General features: G+C 44.1%; 1 protein-coding gene across 3 annotated transcripts in view; it reads right to left on the bottom strand.

Moving 5' to 3' along the window:
- The window catches only part of LAMA3 (laminin subunit alpha 3), a 253,876-nt gene that overhangs the window by 133,469 nt on the left and 104,165 nt on the right, over positions 1 to 16,242 (bottom strand). For all 3 annotated transcript variants that reach the window (XM_026496108.4, XM_044382889.3, XM_044382890.3), the window contains 6 exons: positions 10,229 to 10,366; positions 8,168 to 8,214; positions 7,347 to 7,446; positions 6,395 to 6,447; positions 6,060 to 6,165; positions 5,260 to 5,359 (listed from right to left, as the gene is read on the bottom strand). In XM_026496108.4, the coding sequence (XP_026351893.3) occupies positions 5,260 to 5,359; positions 6,060 to 6,165; positions 6,395 to 6,447; positions 7,347 to 7,446; positions 8,168 to 8,214; positions 10,229 to 10,366 (544 nt within the window). The remainder of the gene's footprint in view (positions 1 to 5,259; positions 5,360 to 6,059; positions 6,166 to 6,394; positions 6,448 to 7,346; positions 7,447 to 8,167; positions 8,215 to 10,228; positions 10,367 to 16,242) is intronic.

The raw sequence follows: 16,242 nt of genomic DNA on the forward strand, positions 1-16,242 counted from the left end.
TAAAAATTATGAAATAGTGTGTAACCATTAATATTTCTGAAGACTAATGATAATGAAAAAGGTCTGCAATATCCTATGAAGAAATCGATACAAATTTTATGAAGAAAATATAATACTAATTTGTATTCATAGAAAAAACCTAGAAAAAATATACAAAAAATATTAAAAGGGGTTATCTCTGGGTGGTGGAATAGGTCTTTTTTTCCTCTTACTTTTACATACTTATTAAAACTTTACAATGCACATATATTACATTTATTATCACAAAAATTATTTAGAAAACAAAGTGAAAGTGAATGTTTTCTAAACTTATAAGAAAAATGAACAATGCTCAGGTAATATCATAAACAAACATTAGGCAGGAATTTAATACAAAAAGACGAAAGATTTACCAACCCGGAGAAAAGGCAGCATGGCATCTTCGATGCTGGTTTGCTCTCCTTGTACCCTAGTTACAATTTACCGCTAAATCAAAGGACATGTTCTAAATTTCATATGTATGTGTTGGCTGTAATGTAAAAAATCAGTATTTTTGCCTCAGGGTGGGTAATTTCAATCCTATTCACTTGTATTATTTCTACATGAAAAATAGCTAATTGCCCACAGAGGTGGGAGGAAAAAAAAACTTACCCTGGTGAAGTGGGGGAAGCTCACTTTATCAACAGGAAGGTGGGAAGATTAAATGTAGGTGGAAAATGTTTCTAAACCTATTTACAAAATTCCTCTGGTCCATCATATACCTCGTTGGTCTGCAGCAAAACATTCGCACAGATGTGTCCTCCTGCACAGACCCTTTATTAAGTGACCCAGCAATGACTGCCATTTAGAAATGACTGAAGAAAGCTCAGCTGGGTTGTTCTGACTTTTAGAATTCAGTGCTGAAAACATCAAAGGAAAGGGGAGAAGCGCCATACTACCTAAATATAGACAATTTACTTTAACTACACTAAAGATTTCTTTATGAATCTGTTGAGAATGCAGAAGTAGTGAAGATACTTGCAATTTAGACACTGCAATTCACAGTTTCCAGCTCATGATTAAAAGCCAGAATATTAAAAATTAGTTTTTTCTTCCCTCCACTGAGAGAAAATTATGGATGGATCACAGTTTCCAAAAAAAAAAAAAAAATCTATATTGATTTAACAGATATATTCAGAACATTCCACCCTAAAACAGTGGAATACACATTTTTTTGAGTGCACACAGAACAGTCTCCAGAATAGATCACATATTAGGCCACAACACAAGCCTCAAAAAATTCAAAAAGATTGAACTCATACCATGCATCTTTTCTGACCACAGTGCTATGAAACTAGAAATCAACCACAAGAAAAAATCTGGAACGAACACAAATACATGGAGGTTAAATAATATGCTACTAAACAATGAATGGGTCACTCAAGAAATAAAAGAAGAAATAAAATAATGCATGGAGACAAAGGAAAATGAAAACAAAGGTCCAAAATCTTTGAGATACAGTAAAAGCCGTTGTAAGAAGGAAGTTTATAGCAACACAGACCTACCTCAAGAAACAAGAAAAATCTCAAATAAACAACCTAACATTACACCTAAAGAAGCTAAAAAAAAGAACAAAACCCAAACCCAGCAAAAGGAAGGAAATAATAAAGATCAGCACAGAAATAAATGAAATCGAAACTTAAAAAAAAACCCAAAAAAACAAAACAAACAAACAAAAAAACCAGTAGAACAGACCAATGAAACCAGGAGCCGGTTATTTGAAAAGATCAACGAAATTGATAAACCTTTAGCCAGAATCATGGGGGGGGGGAGGGGAGTCAAATAAACAAAATCAGAAATGAAAGAGGAGAAAATACCACCAACACCATTGAAATACAAAGGGTTATATGAGAATATTGTGAAAAATTATATGCCAAGAAATTGGACAACCTAGAAGAATTGGATAAATTCCTAGAAACATATAAGCTCTTAGAATCAGGAAGAAACAGAAAAATTTGAACAGACTGACAACCAGCAACGAAACTGAATCAGTAATAATCAAAATAAACTCCCAACAAACAAAAGTCCAGGACCAGATAGACTCACAGATGAAGTCTAACAAACATTTAAAGAAGAGTTAATAACTGTTCTTCTCAAACCATTCCAAAAACTGAAAGAGAAAGTTTCCAAATTCATTCTATGAAGCCAGCATTACCCTGATACCAAAACCAGGTAAAGAAACCACACACACACACACACACACACACACACACACACACACACAAAACTGAAAGCCAGTATCTCTGATGAACATAGATGCAAAAATCCTCAATAAGATATTAGCAAATAGAATCCAACAGTACATTAAAATAGCCATTCAGCACAGTCAAGTGGGATTCACTCCTGGGATACAAGGGTGATTCAATATTTGCAAATCGATCAATGGGATACATCGCATCAATAAGAAAAAGGATAAAAACCATATGATCATTTCAACAGATGCAGAAAAAGCATATGACAAAGTACAACATCCGTTCATGATAAAAACCTTTAACAACGTAGGTTTACAGGGAACATGTCTCAACATAATAAAGGCCTCATATGAAAAACCCACAGCAAACATCATACTCAATGGGGAAAAACGCTTTCCCACTAAGGTCAGGAACAAGACAAGGTTGTCTGCTCTCACCACTTTCATTCAACATGGTACTGGAAACCCTAGCCTCAGAAATCAGACAACAAAAATGGACTAAAAGGCATCCAAATTGGTAAGGAAGAGGTAAAAACTTTCACTATTTGCAGATGACATGATACTATACAAAGAAACCCCCAAAAATTCCACCAAAAAACTATTAGAACTAAAATGAAATCAGTGAAGTTGCATTGCATTTCTGTACATAATAATGAAGTAGCAGAAATAGAAATTAAGAAAAGAGTCCCATTTACAAATACACCAAAAATAATAAAATACATAGGAATAATCTTAACCAAAGAGATAAAGACACGTGCTCTGAAAACTATAAAACACTGTTGAAAGAATTTGAAGAGGACACAAAGAAATGGAAAGACATTCCATGCCCATGGATTGAAAAAACAAATATTGTTAAAATGTCCATATTACCCAAAGCACTCTACGCATTTAATGCAATCCCTACCAGAATACCAACAGCATTTTTCACAAAACTAAAACAAATCATCCTAAAATGTGTGCGGAACCACAAAAGACCCCAAACAGCCAAGGCAATCTCGAAAAGGAACAAAACTGGAGGTGTCACAATCCCAGATTTCAACATACGCTACAAAGCTGGAGTAATCAAAAACACTGTGGTACCTGCACAAAAATAGACACATAGACCAATAGAACATAATAGAGAGTCCAGAAATAACCCACAATTATATGGTTAATTAATCTTCAACAAAGGAGGCAAGAATGTGCAATAGGAAAAAAACAGTCTCTAACAAATGGTGTTGGGAAAACTGGACACCTACATGCAAAAGAATGAAACTGGACCACTTTCTTACACCATATACAAAAATAAACTCAAAATGGATTAAGGACCTAAATGTGAGACCTGAAACCATCCAAATCCTTGAATAGAGCACAGGGAGTTATTTCTCTGACCTCAGTCATAGCAAATGGTCTACATGTCGCCTGAGGCAAGGGAAACAAAAGCAAAAATAAACTACTAGGACTACATCAAAATAAAAGATTCTGTGCAGCAGAGGAAGCAATCAACAAAACTAAAATACAACCTGTGGAATGGGAGAAGATACTTGAAAATGACATATCTGATCAATGGATAGTACCCAAAATTTATAAATAACTTATACAACTCAACACCAAAAAAACGCATAATCCAATTTAAAAATAGGAAGAAGACATGAACAGACATTTCTCCAAAGAAGACCTGCAGACAGCCAACAGACACATGAAAAGGTGCTCAACATCACTCATCATCAGAAAAATGCAAATCAAAACCGCAATGAGACTCACACCTGTCAGAATGGCTAGAATCAACAACGCAAGAAACAACAGGTGTTGGCCAGGATGTGGAGAAAAAGGATCCCTCGTGCACTGTTGGTGGGAATGCAGACAGGAGCAGCCACTGTGGAAAACAGTACGGAGGTTCCTCAAAAAATTAAAAATAGAATTACCATATAATCCAGTCATTCCACTTCTGGCTACTTACCAAAAAAATAGGAAAACATTAACTTGACGAGACACATGCACCCCTATGTTTATAGCAACATCACTTACAATAGCCAAATTATGGAAGCAGCCCAAGTATCCCTCAATAGAGGAATAGATAATATAGTGGACTATTACTCAGCCATAAAAAGGATGAAATCTTGCCATTTGCAACAACATGGATAGAGCTAGAGGATAAGATATAACATTAAGTGAAATAAATCAGTCAGAAAAACACTGTATGATTTTACACATGTGTGGAATTTAAGAAACAAAACAAATAAACAAAGGAAAAAGAGAAAAATTGAAAAACCCCAAAAAATCAGACTCTTAACTACAGAGAAGAAACTGGCGGTTACCAGAGGGGAGATGGGCGGGGGGGGGGGGGCGTAGGTGAAACAGGTGAAGGATTAAGAGTACACTGATGCTGAGCAGAGTAATGTAGAAAAGTGCTGAATCACTATGTTTTACATCTGAAACTCATATAACATTGTATGTTAATTATACAGGAATGAAAACATTTTTTTAGACCTAGAAAGTGTTAAATATGACAGGACACGGAGACAGGGTGCTGCCGTACCCGTGACAGCCCCTCTGGGAGCTCAGCCTCCACTCGCTCCCTTGCTCCTATATTTCATTTTAATTAGCTTCTGCATGAGATGAGGGAGTTAACCCACTTCTAGAGTTTTCTTCCCTTTCCCTCCCGCCGCACCCAGTGTAACGCACCCGGCCTCTCCACGCCTTCAGCCATGGGTCCCCAGGGAGAAGCTGGACCTGAATCTCCTTGTCCCAGGAGCCTGCCCCTTTGCTGGGCCCCTCCAAGCTGTGACTTTCACCTGGAGTTTCGGCCACGGGAACCCACCTCACTTTTTGTACCTGCGGGAACTTTCCAGTGAGGCGGCTCTGTGACCTACAAGGTGGACGTCTTTAGGGCAACCTTACCTCCTGCTTTAATTGGGCCCCCTGACAAGTGTCCGGATTTCAAGGGACAGTAGAGCTCCATGTGCCCTGTCTCCTTAGGACAGCTTGTCTCCTCCCCGAGCTGTCAGCACAGACAGGACTCCCTGAGAATCTTCCACCACGTCAGTACAGGAGGAAACCTGGACACTCACCGCTGGCAAGCCTTCCCCACCACGTGCTCTCGGCAACGGCATCCTCCCGAGGGCCCGCTGCACAGGGGGGTGATCGCTCCACCAATGTCACACTGACACCCTGAAAGTCAGGAAACAGCAGTGACCCCGCAAGGCATCTCCACGCTGAAGCTTTCCCTCCTTCTCTGAGAAGCGGACACCAGCAAGGACAGGGCTGCTTCTTAGCCCTGCCACATCCCGTTAGAAATACGTAGGGAGATGGGAGGTGCCCCCCAAAGCCCACTTGTAGGCTGGAAGTATGCTGGAGGTCAGCCCCAACACTGCTGTCCAGCAAAAGGGGCCAGGAGCCCCGCAGCTAAACACAATTAATTGAGCAGCACGGTGTCTTGTAAACAACATCTGCGACTGAGAGTCTGTGGGAGAGATCCTACAGTAGCCTTGTGGGGCCACACGCCTGCAGGTGTCTTATTTAACATAGTATTACCTCTAAAGTCTGGTGTGAGCTGTTCTGATAATACAAAATATATCTTCCAAATTGTCTTGATGTTATTTACGAAATTAACAGATGCCACCCCCTCCATCCCAAAGATGTTTTCTGTCATTAAACCAACAATGTGCTGGTAGACGAGAAGTAGAAACAGCCACACTTGCAATTTATTACTCATCTCGACTGAGTATTTGGCCAAATTCCCTGGAACAGAATTTTTGAGTCCCATCCCATCAGAAAGACTGCATGAAAATGACAGAACTCGGAAGAGAGATTATCCCCACAGTTTTGCCCATCAACACTGGCTTCCCTCAGGACCCACTGAAATATTTACCTTGACACCCAAAGTAATTGCTCTTTTCCAAAGCAAAATATCCATCTTCACACGTGTCACAGGAATCGCCACTGACGTGGGACTTGCAGTGACAGTCCCCATCTCGCTGCAGAATAAGCCGGATGACAAAATTTGGTAAGATCGCACAATTCGCTAATCTTCAAGATTTAAAACTGACTCGCTGTGTAACACGAAGCAGTTAGCGAGGATCTGAAAATGTCCAGAGAGATCAGCACGCCCCGTACAACCGCAGAGGCACTAATCCCCTCCCACAGACACCCCAACATCAACTGCTCTAACACCGCACTGCTTTATGGACAATCGGCCCACGTTACCTGCCCACACTCTCCGATCCCGCTCACTGTTCCCGCCACGTGGCACTGGCACTCTGTGAAGATAAGAGAGCGTCCCTGGACTAAGGCTGCACAAAGGACAGCCCTTGGCTCTGGAAACGTGACACAGCAGCTGTGCGACATGTGTGGTCACTGTCAGGCACACCTCAGCAGAATTCCAGTTCGCTCCATTGAAGCCTAAAACGGGACTGCTTTCTGGGGTCAGCAGAACCACCAGATCAATGCCATCCACCTACAAGGAGTAATGGCTAGTTCGTGACCCCTCTAAGACAAAGGCTGCAACATCATGGGATTTTTAAGTGATTCTAATGTCAAGGCCATTACCAATATGCTTACATGAAAACATACTCTAGGGGCGCCTGGGTGGCTCAGTCAGTGAAGCGTCTGTCTTCGGCTCAGGTCACGATCCCCAGGTCCTGGGGGATCGAGTCCCACATCCCACATCGGGCTCCCAGCTCAGCAGGGAGTCTGCTTCTCCCTCTGCCTCTCCCCTCTGCTTGTGCACTCGCACTCTCTCGCTTTCAAATAAATAAATGAAATCTTTTTAAAGAAAGGACATATCCACTCCACTTAACCACCTTTAGCTTGGTGTTTTTAAGTTCCTGTCCTGGCTTCAATCTAAGCACAAAATGAAAATCAAATCAAACCCAAAAGAGGGGTTATAAAAAATCAAGGCAGTATAAACCATTTATCAAGTAGCTGCCTTTGCAAACAACAAAATACATATGGAAACGGGATATAAATCCCTTGCTGAGATTTTCGAAATGACAGAAGTTCTGCCAAAAGCAGGGGGAAAAACATCAAAACATTTACATGAAATTTCAGACAAATTGAACTTATTAAATAAATAGCTCTTTTGTGGGTTTAGTCACTAAAGTAGAGAAAATTAAGAGGAATTAGCAACATAGTAAATTATGATGTGTAAAAACCATACCTGAACATCCACTAGGGTTTTCTTTGGCCAGATTCCAATATAGTGGTTTGCAGATGCTACAAGAAGGACTTTCAACATGAGCCTTGCACTGGCAATATCCCTTTGAAAGAAAATCAAACTAACACTTGACATCGCAAAATTAAGACATGTTTGTTCTCAAACATACGTTCTGAACAAAGCTTGTCACAGAATTATATTTTGGCCGTGAAAAGTAAATTAAGGGTAACCAGAGAGGGAAAAAGTACTGTGTTGATTTCAACAGACTGCTCATGGCTTTTGCTTTATTCTTCATTTTTTTCTACACATAATCCATATTTGTGGTTAAGACAAAACTGGAAAATACATTAAAAGAAACATTTAAAAATCACTTCTATTGCTGACATTGTCCTCATCTGTTGATTCTGGGACAGCGTGAACTACGCCTTTAAATGGAAAAGTATCTGAATATTTAACATGTTGAGGATCAGTAGAGAATGATGTTTATCTGAAAGTACTTTTGTAATATGCCAGGGCCACTGTCTCCCTGTAAGAACACAGAATCTCTCTTCCTCTGTCCCTCGGATGCCTGGAGGCCCACCATCTCCAGGCTTTGAAGCTGCAAAGACAGATCATTTCTAAAGCGCTTAGAAACCTCATCGGAAGACCGTGGGATTCACTTTATCACAGATGCACTTGGAACAAGAACAATGACCTCTGTGGCAGTTCAGCTTCGGGTCTTATTTTAATTTACTTTCAATTTTGGGAAGCTCCCCAAGTTAGTCTGTAATATGTATCCAAATACATCAGTTAGAATTGTAACCCTTTTATAACCCTCGACTTACCAAATTGGAGTCCAGGGTACCGGCTGGATCACAGGCACTGCTCGAGCCTGCACGTGATTTAGAAAGATTTTTAAATGCCTGCTGTTTTTATGTCTGTCTTTTGGTTTGTTTTGATGTTTCAAGCTTTCAAAGTTTTATTTGTTTTTAAAAGCAATGCATCTACATTTGTACTTCTTGATAGATGGGTGGCAAGGACTTTGCGTGTAATTCAGAAAAGGCATATCTTGAATAACCTTTAGGGTCCTTGGTCCCCAGATCACCCCTTTTGCCACTTAACTCCATTCCCTGCCTACTACTTAAAGTTCACGTCTGACTGATGATGGAGATGGGGAAAGATTTCAGAATTTTGAACGTCTTTGGGATTGTCCAGAAGAGGGCGATATTGTACCGAGACTTTTTAATTGGCCACTAAATAGAAGCTACAGGATTTGTAGCTTTGTACGTACATTTTTTAGTCAACCAAGACTTAATTCTTTAATTATCACAATCCCCTTGTTCCCCACCTGTATTAAACTTATTTCTAAAAATAATTAGTTTGTTTTCCCGCCTTAGTCAATATGGTATCACAAGCCCAATAAAATTTCTCTTTAATAATGTGGGATCTAACAATGTCTCAGCATTACTAGTATACAGCAGTACGACTATTAGAAAGGGAGAGGCTTTGGGTAAGCCTGCCCTAGGCTGGTTTTTCCAATAATTTACATAACCTCATAAAATGATCTTTTCTCGTAAGTTGTTCCTTAGACATTTTCCTCTGTCTCCTCTTTTGTCTGTTTCCTCCAGCTTGTCCCTTGATGATGGCACGTGTTTCTCTTTTTCTGTTTGGATGTTCCCTCACATTCCTTCTTCAGTAAGAGTGAACACTTCCTTCCCGCTCTTTGCTGTTTTTTCAACCTGGTCATGCCCAGGCTTCGGCTCCTGCCCCGGCTGACCACTGTTGCCACCTGGCTCTGGAGGAATTATTGTGGCTGCCCCGCCCCTCTGCCCAGCAGCCACAGCGCTTCCTTCCACTCCCCACCCCCTGGAGGTGAGCAGACACACCCGGGACAGCCCCGTACTCTGGGGACCTTCGGGCCTTCTCGAAAGCAAACTGCCCCCTCTGACTACTGGCTATAATTTCTACGGGCAGGAAAACCCAATCTCTTGAGGATTCTGGTGAGTGGGGTTCTGGGGAATCCAGCTGGCGCTATGGCCCTGTCTTCAGACAGCTCTGAATGCGGAGCTCAAAGCGCTACCAGGAGCAGGAAGGAGTCAGAGAAAGCCCTCATCTCCAAGTGGAAAGTCTGGTGCAGCCTTCCTCAAACACCTCTTCTCAACGGGGAAAGGGGCCTCTAAAGCAGCTGCAGGAGCTCCTTGCCTTGGAGGCTGCCGGCCCCCGAGAGCACAGGGAGATTCCATGGGCACCTTATTTCTGTGCCCTCTGCCACAGAGCACAGCAGCCTCTCAAGGTCTCCTGGGGCGGGGCGGTAAGTAGTGAGGACGGCCCAAGACAGTGACAGTGTTTCCCCCTTGGCTCACGCTTTCCAAACCAAACGGACCCTAGGTCACCCCCCTCCCCTTGCACCTGTGCTGTGTGAGGACAATGCCCCAGGAGGCCGGGGGCAGCGAGGACAGAGGGGCGGAAACACAGCAAAGGTCCTGGTCTGCCCACTAGCAAGGGGATTTGCTCGAGCCCACCCTCAGGGGATCACGGAGCAGCCAGCATCAGTGCTGCGAGCCTGGAATCAGAGAGAAGCCAGGACGCCTTGGGAAGGGGTCAAGGAACACTTGGTATAGCTCAAAGGGGTCACCTTTGCCACACTGTTATGCACAGGAATTGACATGCAAATCAAGAAATATGAATTTATAATACATGGGAATTTTTAAAAATTTTAGGAATAAATCATTTCTGATTTCCTTTGAGGACACGTTATCTGATACATGCATTTTCAACAGACTCGAACTAGGGGGGAATCAGGCAGATGAGGGTCACCAGTGGTGGGTCCCTGGGCTTGTCTGGGAGTCTGGCTGCACACATTTCAGAGAGGAACCCGCCCTCTGGCATTCTGATGTCTTCCCTACCTTGGCAGTGAGGGAAATCATAGGCTCCTGAGAGACACCTGTCACACCGCTGTCCTGTAATCCCCGGAAAGCAGTCACACTGTCCCGTCACCGGGTTGCAGGGCGTCTGGTAGGAGCCAAGGACTGAACACTGGCAGGCTGGATGAAGAGACATCAGTCAGACCCAGGGCAGCGGGGTGTGGGGCCTGGATAGAGCACGGCGGTGGGCCAGACAGACCCAAATGCACGTTCCTGCTATGGGATTGGTTCAGAGCGGCACAGCTAGGTGGTGGCAGACCCGGAGCAAAATGCCACCATTCCATCCTCCCACTTTACATCCATCCAGCCAGCAGACTTGGATCAAAGGCCTACTATGCTCAAAGGCACCAGGACTAGATGTGGGGGTGGAGGTAATCAGGAAAAACACATATTCCCTGACCTCAGAGAACTCCAAATCCAGAAGAGGGGCCAGGGAGTCATTGACAGGGTATGAAGCACCTCCCCCACCCCACCACTGCCAAGAAACTGTAAGAGAAATGAAGACACATGCCCAACGCCCTCAGCCCGCTCTTGGCAGACAGCAGGACAAGGACTCCGGGCTCCTACCGCCTTCTGGGTCAGCGTTCTTTCACGGCCCCTCCCGAGCCCCCCAGGCCTGTCTGCAGAGATCATGTCCCTACCACGGGGCACATTACTGAGGAAACGTTCTTGGGTTCTGTGATGGTTAATGTTTATAATGCCAACTTGGCTACACTACGAGGCCCAGATGATTGGCCAGCATCAATCTAGATAGTGCTGTGAACAGTGGTTTTTTTAAGATGTAATTAATATTTCAATCAGTTGACCTTGAGTAAAGCAGATCACCTTCCACAATGAGGGTAAGACCTCATCCAAACAGTTGAAAGCCTTAAGAGAAAGACAGAGGGTCCCTAGGAAGAAGGAACTCTGCCCTCGGATTTGAGCTGCAATATCAGTTCTTCCCATGGTCTCCAGCCCACCAGCCTGCCCTGCAGATTTTAGACTCGCCAGCCCCCACAATCGTGTAAGCCAATTCCTTCAAGTAAATCTCTCCATAGATATACACACACACCTACACCCTCTTGGTTGTTTCTCTGCAGAGCCCTGATTAACATAAGCGCTCTCTGCTATTTCTGTCTCGAAGGAAAGTGAATGCAAAAACACTGGCAGGCAGCAAGGGCAGCCCAGCCGCGGCAGCAACAGCCAGCGGAATGTGGGGAACATGGTCCCTGGCTCCTCAGGCCACAGAGGTTGTCCAGGGAGCCTCGGGAAACACAGTCACCCTCCAGAGGTGAAGACAAAGACCCAGCCTCAAAGGCGCGCACATTGTTTAAAGTCACGAATTACCCGATCTGGCATCACATGTCTCCTTCTATCCAGCTCACAGGGACAGCTGCCAAGTTGCAAACCCAAACGTCAACACTGGCAGCCCCTCCTCACTCCTGGAAATATTATAATGTCTTACAAACGCTTTCATGCTGCTCTTCGTCTCGGTCCAGGTCCTTTGAAGTTTCTGGAACATTTTTACCTCTCGTCTCCTCGTTGTTTCAGCTTTAAGGCATTTTTACCCCCAAAGACTATAAAAACTAAGGACAGTAGAGCTCCAAAGGGACAAGGAGCGTGTCTGTGGTGCTCCCCAGTGTCTTCCAGCGTCATATACAGCCCTGGTCCCAGTATATGCCAAATAGATATTTGTTCATGGAAAGAGTAAGTAACGACTGAAGTCTTCCTGAGGTCCACCCTGGGGAGGTCCCGGGCTTGCTTTCCCTTCCTGAATCGTGCAGCACTGCCGAGAGACCGGTATTGTGTAACACCGTCCTCTTCTCCATCAGTAAACAAGCTCATCGATGAGCGGAGTCTCCACCGACACCATGTAAATCACAAGGTAAACGTTGCTCCTTATTGCTTCCCGATGCTGATACTGCCCATGACTTTGGAGCTTTCCCTTCCGTTGGGAAAGCGGGCTGGCACCTTCTCCGATCAAAGCCACAAAGCCGACAGTCAGTAACACGGCACCTGCTACCACCCACCTCTCCGGTTCACTGGGCATCAGGCAGGTTCAATCTACAGAAAACCCTAGGTTTCTTCCAACCAACCACCTCGATGTTCTCCTAGACAAACACTGAATTACAAAGTGAAGGGCCAGTTCAAGCCCCACTCGCACCGAATGTGGCTTCAGACTTCTCCCCAGGCCCAGACCTAGGGGTTTGTCTCCCCTCGTGCAAAAGCAGGGAGGGTCTCCCCGGAGCATCCCGGAAAACTTCCCCGCAGCGCCATCACTAGCTGGGCCTATTTGGCCTCTTCTGTTGGCCGGTTTGTCTGGTTTATGGGACTGTTGCTGACAGGTGGAAGATTAATCTTGCACTGACAACCTATTTATAGTTTTCTAAGGAAAGACTTGTCACCAAAACGCAAGGACTACAGCAAACTCCAATGGGGACAGTTCCTGACCCCGGGTCAGGTCAGTGTGGTTGGGGTTTGGGGGCAGCTGTATTTGGTGCCCCTTCGGTTCCTGGTCATGGAAGACCCACTTGTTTCCACAGCCCACCCCCTCCCAGCCTCTATTCTAATTGCTGACCAGTTGCTACCCAACAAACTGTACCAGGAAAAGAGGGAAGAGGGAAGGAGGAGAAACATGAAGGAGAGGAAAGCAGGAATGAGGAAAGGGGGTGAGGAGAGGAAAAGTGGGGGGTGTGGTGGGAGGAGGAAAAGGGGGAAGTAAACCCCCAAATCACCAGGTTAACTGAGAGAATTAAGTTGTATGCTGTAGTTGAAGATAAAGAGGTGACCCAGACATCAACGTAAACACAAGTTTTAAATACGTATAGACAGTTCACCAATGGGGTCTCCTATCTATGATTTGACTTCTACCTACGAAAAAGAAAACTGCAGGGCACTTGCGTGAGTGGAAATTAAAATGAGAAGAATACGGCGTTGTACTTAGGGAAGTCTGGGGCAAATTAAGTTAATGCAAAACATGACTGCAGCACCCCAGCTCCAAGAACAACTCAGAGGGTTTTTAAGTTTCTCCTCAAGAAGATTTTTTAAATCTTTCAAACAATATAGGGCAAAGCCATAAGAACATTCTTTTGGCTAGAATATACTGGACCATCCGATGTAGCATTTGGGGTCATGTTGATTTTATTCTAAAATTCAGTGGCCAAGCAATCGGTTTTGTCTTAAGAAAAAAAATCACGAATTAAAATCCTGGGTTGGACCTCATTGCTACACTAAGCTCAGATTTCAGTGAGTCTGAGCCTCAGGCCTCAAGCCGCCCCCACGGGAAAATTTTAAAGAGATCACAAAAGCTGTTGGAAAAAGGAAAGAGCAAGAGAAGAGAGACTATCAGAGACAGAATTCTTCCAGAACCTAGTGGTCCAAATGGAACCACAAGCTTCAAGGGGCACGCTTACACCACACCAGGAACACGGTGGGTGGTGCATTTCCTGCGAAGCTTGGAGAACAGCGGTGGGAGGCTCCTGGGAGGCTGGCTGTGCTCTGGCAGGGTCACTGAGACAGGACTTAAGGTGATCTGCCCCCCCTCACTTCCCTGCTTGAATTTCAAAGCCTGAACAATACTTCCTCCCGCCAGGGAATGGGACCAGTGCACACAAGGCACTTGCCCTGTGCCTCACTGTGTGAGCCCTTCCCTTCACTTGAGCCACGACTTTGAACCACAGACAGAACCCGGCAGAGGCTGGCTGCACACATTCACCCAGGGAGCCAGGGAGCACCTGCTGCTCTCCCCCGGCCCTTCTCTGCAGCCCTCGGCACACCTTCTCAGTCTCGTGTTTCCGTGGTCTGCCTTTTGGCCAGTGAGCTCAGATGACTTTGGTTGACCTTTGGAAGCAGAGCTCCAAACCAGCTGTACCAAAAATATAAATGAGAAAATACAGTCTTATTTGTTTTGAATCCAGACTCTATCATTTAAACAAGGAATGTTGTGGCATTATGCACAGTAGCTATTAATGAGGTTTCATGTCAGGTGTCATCTTCTTAGGAAACAAAGATGCTACAGTTAAACTTCAGAGGTCTTCCTTACAGGACTGGTCACTTTGGGGAACCGGGGTTTCTCAGAGAGCTGATGATTTTAGCGACCCACAGTTCCGCCACCCTGTTTTGGTTACAGCATCCTGATTTTGCGGTGGCGGGATGGGTGTGGGGGGGTAGCTCTTCCCCTTGCTCCACGCATGCTGTTCAGACTATGGACTTCACTATAGCTCCCTGGAACTGGGGAGACTCAGGCTTGGCCAGTCAGAGCACAGAATTCCATGGCCATGGGCTTGGTTCGGGAATGGGCACGTGATGCAATCAGAACCAGACTTGACCTGGAGGAATGCATGCTCTTTTCCCTAGACTTGAACCTGGAAGGATGAATGTCAGTCTTCTCAGGCTCTGTAACAAAATACCATAGACTGAACGGCTTGAACAACCCACATTTATTTTCTCACTGTTCTAGAGGTTGGGAAGTCCAAGATCAAGGTGCCAGCAGATTTGATTCCTGGGTATGCTCTTCCTGGCTTTCCGACAGCTGCCTTCCTGCTATGCCCTGCTGTGCCCTCACATGGCAGGCGGAGTATATGGAAAAGCTCACTGGTGTCTCTTCTTAGGACGACACTAATCCTATCAGATCAATGTTCCGACCTTTGACCTCATTTAACTTAATGACTTCCTTACTCCAAATACAGTCACTTTGGAGCTTCAACATATGAATTTGAGGGGGACACAATTCAGTCCATAGTGATATATGTCTAAGAAGTGTCAGCTACCATCTTACCACCACCTGAAACCTAAAAATGAAGCCAATCTACAACATAGCAGATTTGCAAGATGGGGAAAAACAGACCCTGCCAACATCTTTTGAGCCCCTGGATCAACCTGTTCCTGAAGTCAAAACATGCCTGAACTATTCAATTAAAGCCAATAAATTCTTCTTGCCTTAAGTCAGTTTAGGTTAAGCTTTCTGTCACATGAAACTATAGAGTCAAAATTCACTCTTTAATCACCAAAATGTTCTCATTTTAAAAGTACTCGTACTAAATAGTACTCTTACTAGAATGTACCTCCTGAAACACAGTTTCAGACATCATTTCACCACTACATCATGATCCAGAGCCGTTATTCTGGTATTCATTTCCTTGTTCTAACAGTGACATCCTCAGTACCTTCTGAGTTGAGGAGGATTATTTGCTCATCTAATGGTCCCAGGCTGCTATTCTTCCGCAGTTTCCTGTCTGCTTTTCTGTCCCCTCCCTTACTGTCAGTGTGTTGCCTTAGCAATTTCCCCCTCCCTTCCAATTCACCACGGGTGTGGCTTAGAAAACAACCAAACTTAGCACAATTATTAAAAAAAAAAAGGCATAGGTAAGAGAGGGCCTACAGGATCCTTCTAGTAGGGAAATGCATGGATTTTAGTGAGGGTCTTTGGAAGTGTCCTTTTTCATTTTACAGACGCAATAGGAGTTGAGGGGTCACACTGCCTGGTTCTCTCACTTTTGCTCCAGATACATGAGCCAGATAACTAAATTCCATCTAGATGGAATAATACTGTACTGCAGTTCAAAGAATGAAGGCAGATATTTAAAAAGTCATTTCTTAAGTGGAAAAAAAATGACCAGAATTTAAGGTTTATTACAGAAATCCGTGTTTCAATAGGCAGAGCATTGAAAAGAATCACTCGCTTATAGGAGCTGTAAGCAAATCAGAATCATGGCGTCCCTTTAAGGAAACTGTGCAAATTAAACCACATAAAGGTACAACTAAATGTCATGTAATTCGTGTATTGAAAAAGCACAGCTCCTGCTATAACTAAACCCGCAGCTCTTTTCAGCTTCACTCAGGGCTGGTGATTGTCCCCCTGCAGCTACATGAACACGCTAGTAAGTTCTAGGGCTTTTCGGGTAAGAGAGCAATCATTAAGTCAAAATCCAGTTTAAGGTCAAATCTCAGGACATTAACATTTCTATCCTCCTTCCTTCCTGCCTGGCTTAAGGCAGAAGAGTAAAGGCAAGACTATG

Source organism: Ursus arctos, unplaced genomic scaffold, assembly GCF_023065955.2.
Source record: "Ursus arctos isolate Adak ecotype North America unplaced genomic scaffold, UrsArc2.0 scaffold_17, whole genome shotgun sequence".
Taxonomy (NCBI): domain Eukaryota; kingdom Metazoa; phylum Chordata; class Mammalia; order Carnivora; family Ursidae; genus Ursus; species Ursus arctos.